Genomic DNA, 12,219 nt, shown 5'->3' on the forward strand with positions numbered 1-12,219 from the left:
CACATGTGGGCAAGGGTCCCCACAGAGGCTAAGGTTCCTTTCTCCCCCTCAGAGGAGAAACTTATTGCCCTCTGGCAAAAACGGGGTGAAGAGGACAATGTCTCTATGGTGAAGAGACATTTCTATGAGTTTTTTCAATGGGCAAACTTCTATGGGTTTTTTACGGATGTGCTCTATGCCCTTGATATGTTCATATGGGAATGCATGGAATCCATTTTTGAAGCCGCCTTGGACCATGGACTTGGATACCCACGCATTCATCCATCATTCAGGACACTTTTCCAGTCTTGAAACAGAGAGCAGCTTCCTTTCCATGGATTGCTGATTGCAGGAGGCAGGCACCATTCCCCCCAATTCCCACGGGAGAAGACCCTTTGGAGGGAGACGATCTGCTGCTTCCCAAGCCCCCCTGACTCGCAGCGGGGGGGCGAAGTTTTGCCCACAGCCGAAGATTTTTTTCCTGCGCCTTTGGAGCATGCTCAGACGGAGCCGTTTTTCCCCCCCCCCCTCGTTGCTCTCTGGGGGGATGGGAGTGGGCGGTGCCGCCCTGGCCAGCGCCGCAAGCACCTCCCCGCCTGGCCCCATTGACCCCGCCCCGTCCAGCACTGCGGGCAGCACCGGTCTCCGGGGCCCCGCCTCTCGAGCCTGCGGGGCCGCCCCAACCCGCTCCGCAGGTGCGGGCGCTTCCCCGCGCGGTCCCTCCTGCGGTCTCCCCTCCGGCAGAGCCCGTGGGGGCTCTGGGAGCGGCGACCCCGCCTGCACCTGCGCGGCCGATCTCAGGAGCACCGCTTCCCGCGGCTTCGCCTGTGTTGCTAGGTGATGCACTCGGCGACGACAGCGACCGGCAAGCGGCGCCGCCCTCCCTGGCTGTCCCGCCGCCTTCCGTGTCGGCTCCGCCGCTTTTGCAGTCTGCGCCTGCGCTGCAGATTCCGGAACCCGGAGTGGACACGGCTGCTGCCTCCGGCCTGGTGGGGGATGCGCTCCCTCCAGCCTCGCCGCCCCCACCAGCCCCCCTCGGAAGCTTCGCCGCCTCCGCGGCTGATCCCGGTGCCAGGGGCAGAAGATGCTGCCGACCCCGTGCCGTCCCCGCCATCCCCTGCCGCGGGGACAGAGCTCGCGCCTGCGCTGCCGCTCCCGGAGCTGAGTGACACAACGGCGGCGTTTTTCTGTGCACCCCTGCTGCCCCCACCGCCCGCCCCGGTGGTTCTGCCACCTTCGGGGACTTCGTCCTCAGTGTCTGCGTCAGAGGCTGCCCTGGAACCGGCGGCATGTCCGAGCTCGGACCGTCCCGAGCCGTTTGCCCCTGCAGCAGCGGCTCCGGTGGCCAGCCTCTCCTTCCGTGGAGGAGGCATGGCCCCACAGATGAGTGCGGGTGCAGCCCAACTGCCTGCTTTTAAACTCAGCATTTTTGGCGGGTTGGTGCGTGTTTGGTCGGTGGTACCCCCTTGGGGGTTCCAGAAATCCCTGCCGTCCCTTGCGCGCCCCAGCGGCGAGGGGGAGATGTCTCCCGAAAGTTCTGCCTTTGGTCCCCAGACCGGGAGGCAGATGGGAGGAACACCTTTTGCATTTGCATTGCAGAGACAGAGGAGACGGCAGAAAACGATCATTGCTTGCTTGCTGTGGGGAAAAAACATTCCCAGACCTGAGATGAAGATTCTCGGGACAGCTTCTATTCCCCCACTGCCGATGTGGGTTGGTGGTTCAGGGAGAAGGAAGCATTCGGTCACTCATTCTGCCATTGCATTGGCAGCAGGGTGCTGGTTTGTGGCAACACAGAGCCCACCTTGTGGGCCGGGCCTGGGCTGTTTGGCTGGGTTCCCTGGGCCAGGGCCACCGCCTGGCCTCCTGTTGGCCTTGGGGGTTTTGCTTCCCCCATCAGGTCCTGGGCCACCGTTTTGTGGGCCAGGTCTGGGGTTCCTGATCCTTCCAAGAGGGCCAGGGTGCCCCAGGGCCTCTCAGGCTGTCTGCTGCTGCTGCTCTTTCTGAAAAATAAAAAAAAAAAAGGAAAAAAAAAAAAGGAAAAAAAATTAAATTAAATAAAAAGGGTTGAAAGAGCTGGCAGCAGCTCAAAAGCATTGAAGAGCCAAAAATTAGCTTCAGCCCAAGTTGTCCAATAAAGGGCTGTGGCCAAGACATTCCAGAAATTTTCTCAAAATTGTTTGATGACTGTCAATGGATTTTTGATAACTATTGATGGATTTTTCTTTAGCAATTTGTTGTTTCAGGATTCTGCAAGCCTGTTTCAGGACCACAAGGGACTTTCAGAGACGTCAAAGAGGAACATCTTCAGTCCATGGACTTTCTCCTGAAACTCAGCTCTTCGGACTTGAATTTTCTTTGCATTGTTTTTGCATTTTCTTATATTGTAAGATTGTTTTAGTAATATGATAGAATTTTATGTTTTACAGGTGAAGAAGTTCCCTGTTCATTCCACATCAGCACTTGATTGAGGTTTTGATTGGTAACAGATAACCTGTCAAGTGTTTGTTCTTTCCTCTGCACAAGCCCAGCAGAGAAAATTACACTTTTCTTTTTAATTTAACTAAATAAAAAAAGGTGTGACATGTCGCAGACATCTTTTTATGAAAATCCTTTTCTTGGGATTTTTTCTTTCTGAGAAGCTGAGAGGACTCAGAAACAAAATGTAAACAATGGTTATCTGCTGCTGTGGAATGCAACAGGTGGATCCGTGATTGGTCTCGTGTGGATGTTTGGAATTTGTGACCAGTCACGGCAGAGCTGGCTCTCTCTCTCTCTGTCCGAGCCACAGACCATTGTTTTCATTCCATTCTATTCTTAGCTTAGCTAGCCTTCTGAGATGAAACTTTTCCTTCTATTCTTTTTAGTATAGTTTTAATGTAATGTATATCATAAAATAATAAATCAAGCCTTCTGAACATGGAGTCAACATTCTCGTCTCTTCCCTCACCGGAAAACCCCTGTGAACACCATCACACATCAGAGCCAGAAAAGTATGAAGCGTTAGTTGATACTGGTGCACAGTGTACCCTAATACCATGGGGACACGTGGGGGCGGATCCTGTTTCCATTGCCAGTGTAACGGGGGGATCGCAGCAATTAACCCTGTTAGAAGCCGAGGTGAGCATGACTGGAAAGGAGTGGAAGAACCATCCTATTGTGACAAGCCCAGAAGCCCCATGTATTCTGGGCATAGACTTCCTCTGAACCAGTTATTACAAAGACCCAAAAGGACTCAGGTGGGCTTTTAGAATAGCTGCTGTAGAGGCAGAGAACATTAGGCAGTTGAACACCTTGCCTGGACTATCAGAAAACCCATCTGCAGTAGGACTGCTGAGGGTAGAAGAACCAAAAGTACCAATTGCCACCTCGACGGTGCGCTGCTGGCAGTATCAAATGAATGAAGATGCAGTAAGCTCCACCCACAAAATGATCCGTGACCTGAAGACCCAAGGGTTGGTCAGCAAAACCCACTCACCCTTCAACAGTCCCATCTGGCCTATGCGCAAGTCTGACAGAGAACGGAGATTGACTGTGGACTATCATGGCTTGAATGAAGTGACTCCACCCCTGAGCGCTGCTGTACTGGACATGCTGGAACTCCAGTACGAGCTGGAATCCAAGGCAGCAAAATGGTACGCCACTACTGACATTGCTAACGCATTTTTTCCCATTCCTCTGACAACAGAATGCAGGCTTCAGTTTGCTTTCACCTGGAAGGGCATGCAGTACACCTGGAACTGACTGCCCCAGGGGTGGAAGCACAGCCCCACCATCTGCCATGGACTGATCCAGGCTGCACTGGAAAAGGATGAAGCTCCAGAACACTTGCAGTACATCGATGACATCATTGTGTGTGGGAACACAGCAGCAGAAGTGTTTGAGAAAGGAGAGAAGATCATCCAGATTCTGCTAGAAGTCGGCTTCGCCATCAAGAAGACCAAAGTCAAAGGACCTGCCCAAGAGATCCAGTTCCTGAGAGTAAAGTGGCAAGACGGACGGTGTCAGAGTCCCACTGAGGTCATCAACAAGATCACTGCGATGTCTCCACCAAGCAGCAAGAAGGAAACACAAGCTTTCCTAGGCACCATAGGTTTCTAGAGAATGCACATTCCCAAGTACAGCCAGATTGTGAGCTGTAGGAGTGGTGGGGGTTAGGACAGTCGGGATGGACGGAGACAAGAGATCTCTGAAGCGAGGTTGTGGAACTTGCAGTTTATTGCAAAGGACGTGAGTGCAGGGGCCCTGCATGGAGCTGCCAGCTGCAGCTCAGAGCAGGCCTGAGAGAAGCAAAGAGAGTGGTAAAGAGAAAATGAGAGAGTGAGGAAGAGTAAAAGAGGATAAGAGAGCGAGGTTCCCGTTACAATACAATAAATCTTCTTCTGTGTTGAATATTCTAATTCTCACTAACCAATCTAATACAAGATGCAAATCCTAATAGCATTTACATACAGCCTATAAGAATCATTACATTACCATACTGTGTTACATTTTAAACCCTTAAAACTACTCTTTGGACCCCTTCTGCTAAGCTAGTAGGGTCTGCTCTGACCCTTGGACCTGTCTGCAAGCAGAGGGTATTGTTTCATCAAAAGGGGATTACCTTCAGCCGGCCATACCATTGCTTTCCAGTTGTTCAGTAACTAAGGTATCTCAAAGCTTGCTTTCATTTCAATCTCGCTTATAGTTTCTATATTCTCAAAATCTTTTGCCAGGCAATCATATTTATAACGCTTTCCTGTTTCATCTTCCTCAACTGTGAGACCTCTCTACCTGGTCACCTGCAAGAAGAATGATTTCCACTGGGGCCCTGAACAGCAACAAGCCTTTGTCCAGATCAATGAGATCACTCATGCGGTAGCCCTTGGCCCAGTCAGGATGGGACCAGAGGTGAAGAATGTGCTCTACTCTGCAGCCAGGAACAATGGCTTGTCCTGGAGCCTTTGGCAGAAGGTGCCTGGGGAGACTCGAGGCTGACCACTGGGATTCTGGAGCTGAAGTTACAGAGGATCCAAAGCCAACTACACTCCCACAGAAAAGGAAATCTTGGCCGCCTATGAAGGAGTCCAAACAGCCTCGGAGGTGATTGGCATGGAAGCACAACTCCTCCTGGCACCCCGACTACTGGTACTAGGGTGGATGTTTAAAGGAAAAGTTCCCGCTATGCACCATGCCACCAATGCCACATGGAGCAAATGGATTGCCCTCATCACACAGCATGCCCGTTTTGGAAACCTGAATCGCCCTGAGATTTTAGAGATAATTATAAATTAGCCAGAAATTGAAAACTTTGGTCTCACTGATAAAGAGGAACAAGCAACACGTGCTGAAGAAGCTCCACCATAGAACCAACTACCAGCAGAGGAAACATGCTACACACTTTTCACTGACAGTTCCTGTTGCATCGTAGGGATGAACTGGAAGTAGAAAGCAGCCGTATGGAGCCCCACACAACAGGTCACAGAAGCCACAGAACGAGAAGGTGGATCAAATCAACTTGCTGAACTCAAGGCCATTCAGCTGGCCCTGGACATTACTGAGAGAGATGGCCAAAGCTATACCTTTATACTGATTCAGAGATGGTAACCAGTGCTCTGTGGAGCTGGCTGGAAAGGTGGAAAAAGGCCAACTGGCAACACAGAGGAAAACCAATCTGGGCTGCTAATGAGTGGAAAGACATTATCTCTCAGGTAGAGAAGCTACCTGTGAAAGTTCATCATGTTGACGCCCATGTCCCCAAGAGTCGGGCTAATGAGGAACACTGGAACAACAAGCAGATAGACCTAGATGCAAAGATAGAGGTGTCAAAGATAGACTTATATTGGCAACATAAGGGGGAGTTGTTCCTGGCTCGATGGGCCCATGATGCCTCAGGTCACCAGGACAGAGATGCCACCTATAAGTGGGCACGAGACCAAGGGTTGAATTTAATAATGGACAGTATTTTGCAGGTTATCCATGACTGTGAGACATGTGCTGCGATCAAGCAGGCCAAGCAAGTGAAGCCCCTATGGTATGGTGGGCGGTGGGTGGTCCAAATATAAGTATGGGGAGGCCTGGCAGATTGACTATATCACATTGCCCCAGACACACCAAGACAATCGCTATGTGCTGCCCATGGTGGAAGCCACCACTGGGTGGTTGGAGACCTACTCTATGCCTCACGCTACTGCCCGGAACATGATCTTGGGCCTTGAAAAGCAAGTCCTGTGGAGACATGGCACCCCTGAGAGAATTGAGTCAGACAATGAGACACATTTCAAGAACAGCCTTATAAACACCAGGGCCAGAGAACATGGTATTGAATGGATATATCATATCCCTTATCATGCACCAGCTGCCAGGAAAGTTGAATGGTACAACAGACTACTTAAGACTACCCTGAAGGCACTTGGTGAGGGAACCTTTAGAAATTGAGAAATGAACTTAGCAAAAACCACCTGGATGGTCGACACCTGAGAGTCCATTAATCGAGCTGGTCCTGCCCAGTCTGAAGCCTTGCACACAGTGTATAAAGTCCCTGTTGTACACATGTGGTGGTTTGACAGGAAATGTGTTTTTTGAGATGCTGTGTTTTTGGCCAATGGATATTCAGACTTTAATATTGGCATTTAACCTGACCATTGAGACATGGACACGCCTCTGAGAACACGGGGTTAAAAGCAGAGCTCTCCCCTGGGAGGGTCCTCTTGGGTTTCCGGCGGGAAAGAGTTCGGGTCTCTCCCCCGGCCCAGCTGCTGGCTGGGCAGGGGGAGGGGAAAGCCATGAGGCCGAGAGAGGTAGGCCTGAGCCCCGGGGTGGAAGGGTGGAAGAGAGAGAAAGAGAGAGAGACACCGGGAGCCATCGGGCAGACCCCCTGAGAGACACAGAGAGAGAGAGAGCCGCTGCCTGGGACTGTAACCTTGAGACTGGATAAACATGGGCCTGTGCCGGCAGCACAGCTGGGACAGAGAAGAGGGGGGGGTTCAGCCGGCCGCTTGTAGGAGCTTTTAACCCCTTTTTGGAGAATGAGAACTTTACAGAACATTGACCTTTTCTAGAAGATAGAGTGGAAGATGAGGAAGGAAATGGGCCAGTGTGAGAGAAGTCTGGGCGAGTGAGAGATAGTAGAAGAATAGAGAAGAATCCTAGTGGGAAGAGATGATGGAGTGGCTTTTGCTGGACTCTTTTTGTATAGCCATGGACAGAACCATGTTCCTTGTGATACAGAGACTGCATTCTAGGGGGAGGCAATGGCCTCAGAACCAAGAGGGTTCAGTGTTGATGCCCCTCGGCCCCAGGGGGTGAAAATATGGGGGGGACAGGTGTCCCAAAGGAGAGATTGTGGGGACAGGTGTCCCAAAGGAGAGACTGTGCCTTTTTGGAACGGAACAGAGCATCCTTAAAAAAGACAACCCTAGAAGCAGTTCTGGTCCATGTTCAGTGGTGAGAGCACTGGACATGGAAAGGAAGAAGTCACGACGGCAGATGTACTCCAGGCGGTGCCACGAGTGACACAGAAACACACGAGGCTTCAGCTGTGTTTCCAGGGGAAGCCCATGGTACAAGAAGGACTCCTCTCCTCTTGATGAACTGAGGATTGATTGTCTAAAAGGTGGTGCTGGACCGAGAGTTGGTGATTTGAGGAACCAAATGTATTGTGTTGGAAATTTGGTGGGGGGAGGAGGGAATGCACTTGTGAAGTTTTCATTTTCCCTGTGTGTGTGTTCCTTTTTATCTGTAGTTGTAGAGTAGTTAATAAAGTTCTGGTTCTTTTTCCCTAAGTAGGAGCCTGCTTTGCTTATTCCTGGTCACATCTCACAGCAGAAACCAGGGAGAAGGTATCTTCATGGGGGCACTGGCATTGTGCCAGTGTCAAACCATGACAACACATGAAAGGTATTTTAGGAAAGACTGTTTGGATTAATCCCCCCTCAGGCAAAGACAAACCCATCCATGGGATTGTTTTTGCTCAAGGACCTGTTTACACTTGGTGGGTAATGCAGAAAGATGGAGAAGCCTGTTGTGTACCACAGGGAAACCTACTCTTAAGTGAGAACTGTGTGTAAGATTTCATTGTGTAGAGTTTATTGATTTAGGTATGATGCAGACAGTAATAGAATAATGGGTAGATAATGTCTTGGGTTGGAAATGGGTGTGTGTAATCTATTCCTATCAGTGGAGCAGTTATCTTCTGTTAATAGGGCTGTTTTCTTTATCTCTTCCACAAACAATCCTCCCTCCAGGGAATATCTTCTGTTACTGGGCCACTGAGTCTCACTGCGTGACTGATAAAATTACATCATCCCACTGTGAGAAGCTCTGCCCAGAGGGAGGAGCCAAGCATTCTTAACTGGATATAATCAGAGATCTGGAAGACCACAGGCAGCCTTTTCCCACTGGATTCCCAGAGGAGCAGCTGTCTTCTCCACTGGATTCCCAGAGGAAGACCCAGGCCCATCTACACTACCACTGGATCTTCAGAGGAAACTGTCCTAGGGTGACATTATGGTGCTTGTATCCCCAGTTGTCTGTTCTATTTATGCTAGATATTATGTTCTGTGCCTTCAAGACTGGCTCTGAAGAGTGAAGCTTTGTTTTGTTTTGTTATCAGCCTGCTCCCCCACGGCTGGTGGGACACAGAGATGGGGCAGTACATAGTGCGGCTTTAGCTTTTTGCTTGCTTTCGCTCTTTCTTCTGCTTTGCTCTTGCTTTGCTCTTGCTTTTGCTTCTGCTTGTTAGTTAGTTTAGCTAGGCAGTCCGATTTTTCCCTGGACTGTTTTTTTTTCTCTTTCTTGGAAACACTTGAACCTGCTCCAGACTGGGACCTGGGAAACACTGAGTGTTTGCACCTTGTGGTCTGCAGCAGCCATCCCCAGTGCCGGAGGGACTGATAACAGAGTGACCACTCCCTAGAGAGACTTTCTGAATTTGTCATCTTCTTCAGAGCGGTGAAAGAGTGGTGTCATCCAGTATTGTTCATTTTGTGTGCTGGGGGGTGCTGTGCCTGTTAAATAAACAGGTTCTTTCCACTTGTCTCCGAGGAATCCTTCCCGAACCGGTTGGGGGGAGGGGTCCCCTTTGGAGGTTTTCTCCCAAATTTGCCCTAAACCAGGACAGAAACCTACACCCTTCTACAGGATCACTGCTTCAACAGAACTATACCTGTCACTCCAGGAGGACTGCAGCCACCATTCAGACTGCTACCAACACCCTGACCAACAGTGTGTCAGGTCGTATTCTGACTCTATCAATAGAGGGTTTTTTGTTTGTACTACTACAATTGTATTTTTTAGTTTTCCTGGTAAAGAACTGATATTCCCATTCCCATATCTTTGCCTGAGAGCTTTTTATTTTCAAAATTACAACAATTTGGAGGTATGGGGTTTACATTTTCCATTTCAGGGGAGGCTCCTACCTTCCTTAAGCAGACACCTGTCTTTTCAAACCCAGACACTGGGGTAACACAAACTATAACCACAACATCTTCCCCTATCTTTTTCAAAAAGGGGAAGGATCGGGGTTACACTGATTTTGGGCATAACTCGTACCACCACTGAGGTGGGAGGCTGTCATCAGGAGAATCCTTAGTATCGGGGTTATTGGCATCAGGGTTTTCAGAGTCAGGAGCATCAGGGGTCTCTGTAACTATTTTCAGGAGGGGAAAAGGTGAGGTGTGCAGCAGTGGAAAGGCAACATCTTGTTAAAATAGCAAAGGATATTACAATAAGGAAAACAGTTACAATAAACCAAACAATGGATTTAACAATGGAAGAGATCCACCCAGTCAACCGCCACCTTGAGAAGATCTTCCCCAGCCAGTCCTCTGAATCTTTTTTGATGTCAGTTATTAGTTCTTCCATTTTTTTGCAGGGATATGCAGACATCCCGTGCCTTTGATGTTAGGTTGAGGCAGCAGAGACCTTCAAACTCTTGACATTCCTGTCCATGCAGCAGCAGCAGGAAGTCAATAGCTGCCCGATTTTGGAGGGTAGCTTTCGTAGTGATTTCTTCGTCTGCTAGGAGGTCACTGATTGCGGTTGTTGTTAAATTGGCTTGTTTCACTACCCAACACTCAAGGTGGCCCAATTCACCTAGTGCTTTAGCAGCTGCAACCCATGGTAAAAATAAAGAGACTGCAGCTCTTTTTAGCCTAAACTAATGAATAATTTCCAATTCACAGTGTTTGCCTAAATTATCAATGCTTTGCTTTTGGATTCTCAAATTTTTTTCTGTTGCCAAACCATAATTTGGGTTTGGTTGGGTGTGAACAGCGACATCCGCCAAAATGTGCACAGACCTCTGAGCAGGTGAGAGGGGATACCTGCCCAAGTCTATCCCCACAAATGAGAAAAGTACCTTTTTCTAGTCTCTTTGGCCAGTGGTCCTCTGTGGATGCCATCTTAACATGCTCAATCTTTTCATACCACCTGTTAGCCTGGTGATATTTTTAATACTGGAGGACATAAGTGTACTGTTCTATGTGGTGCCTTGGTTCGTAGACAAACTGAATGCAATAGGCTGCACTTGAAGACCCTAAAATTTCAAGTTCTTGTGGTTCACTGTTTATGTTGAGCAGCTTGCCTACCCACTCTTGCCACAGCATGAGGGGGTTGTAAACGGGCAATTTATGTTCATAGGTCATGCTTGGTGTTCAGTAAACTATGTGGGTGCTTTGCTTGCTATTTACATTTTTTTTGTTTTTTCAGGCTTTCAGGGTACTCCTTGGGTTTACATGGGACCCCCACTAGGCAGGTTGAAACCAGATTTTCTGCTGCTGCTGTAGACAAGCAGATATGGTCTTGCTTAAGGGCCTCTGCCAACGTAGCCTGGACGTTTTTCCTGGGTTGTGGGATGATCCACACATCAGAGGACTAGTTTAGGGCAAACAGGATGAAACAAATTCCAATGAGGCATGGCCTGGGGAACATGGCTTCTTCCAGTTTACAGATGAGGACAAGTGGATGTTCTTTGTATCTGCGATCTCCATGCGGTGCAGAGTGTCTTACCACTGGGACATTCAGGTTCACCAGGTTCTAGAGGCATCAATGTTTCCCCCAGTGGTTTGACATCTATCAGTGTCCAGCTTCAGGACCTGAAAAACTTTTTGTCAGATGTTAGAAGTAGCAGCAGTGGCTGAGACAACCACACTTTGCTACAACTGTCAATATCAGCTGTGTGTGTCATGTCCGGTGTGGGTGTCATGTCCAGTAATGTTATGTAGTTCAGTTCTTATTTGTCCCACTTCCCCTTGCCCCTGGGATCCTGCTCTATTTTTACACGCAAAGCAGGATCGCACTGCCCCACTAGTTTTTTGTAGTGGGTGCCCCTCCCCCATGGTTCTCTTTTGGTTCTGTCCGAGTGGGGTGGGGTTCTGGACAGGATTTGGCCATGTGCCCGATTTGCCCACAGCGGTAACGGGTTAGTGGTCCCCATCAAAAGGGTGGTGGGTCAACAGAGGCAGTGGTGGTCGCTGCAACAGTCCTGCCCAACGGTTGCACTCTATTCCAGTTGGCCGCTATGATGTTCTTGGTGCAGGCCTTGATAATAGATGTTAATGAGGGTGGAGGGTCTAGCGGCATCCCTCCGATGATTTGCTGGCAGGCCTCGTTGGCCTTGGCCTTTGCCATTTCCAGGAGAATCACCGGGTGTGAGTCTGGGTTCTTCACCTGTCTTTTGACTTGCACTTTCAATCTATTAATAAAAATCTATAAAAGGTTTGTTGAGCTACTGCCTGATGGCAGCAAAGCTGACATGGGACCCATGGGAAGGAATTTGATGGAATGCCCTTTCAGCAGCTCCCTGGAATAAATCTAAAGTTGGCACAGCCAGCACGTTGGCTTGTAGCCTGGGCTCAACCCATTCCCCCTCGCCCCACAGGTGGTTCATAGTACTAACATTTCCAATTGTGTCATGGGAACGCTTTGGAATCTGCAAAAGGTCAAAAAGAATTCCCCGCAACGATCTCTTACATGCCCCCTCCCACAGCAAGTATTCTGCTGGAGAGACAAGGCATGAAATGAAATCCTCGAGATTGTGTGGCACTAAGATATTAGAGGAGAAGGTAGCTCTAAGCATGCCTTTAAAATACTCACTCCCCCTCCCAAATTCTTTTTGTGCCTTGCAGATTTCTTTTTTACTTTGGTAGGAGAGAGGCTCCCATTCTCGGAGGAAACCTTCTTTGCCATCACTAAAGGTCACTGGTGCAACAAGAGGAAGAGTCTCTTGTTTTGTGTTTAGGGATTTTGGCTTGTAGCTTT

General features: G+C 49.2%; 1 protein-coding gene across 1 annotated transcript in view; it reads left to right on the forward strand.

The window, feature by feature from the left end:
- The first annotated feature begins 819 nt into the window (after positions 1–819).
- Positions 820–12,219, forward strand: part of LOC136568499 (uncharacterized) — a 51,984-nt gene continuing 40,584 nt past the window's right edge. Inside the window, exons 1-3 of the mRNA XM_066568506.1 lie at positions 820–1,366; positions 3,290–3,614; positions 3,747–3,960. Of these exons, the coding sequence (XP_066424603.1) occupies positions 820–1,366; positions 3,290–3,614; positions 3,747–3,960 (1,086 nt within the window). The remainder of the gene's footprint in view (positions 1,367–3,289; positions 3,615–3,746; positions 3,961–12,219) is intronic.

Source organism: Molothrus aeneus, chromosome W (assembly GCF_037042795.1).
Source record: "Molothrus aeneus isolate 106 chromosome W, BPBGC_Maene_1.0, whole genome shotgun sequence".
Lineage (NCBI taxonomy): Eukaryota > Metazoa > Chordata > Aves > Passeriformes > Icteridae > Molothrus > Molothrus aeneus.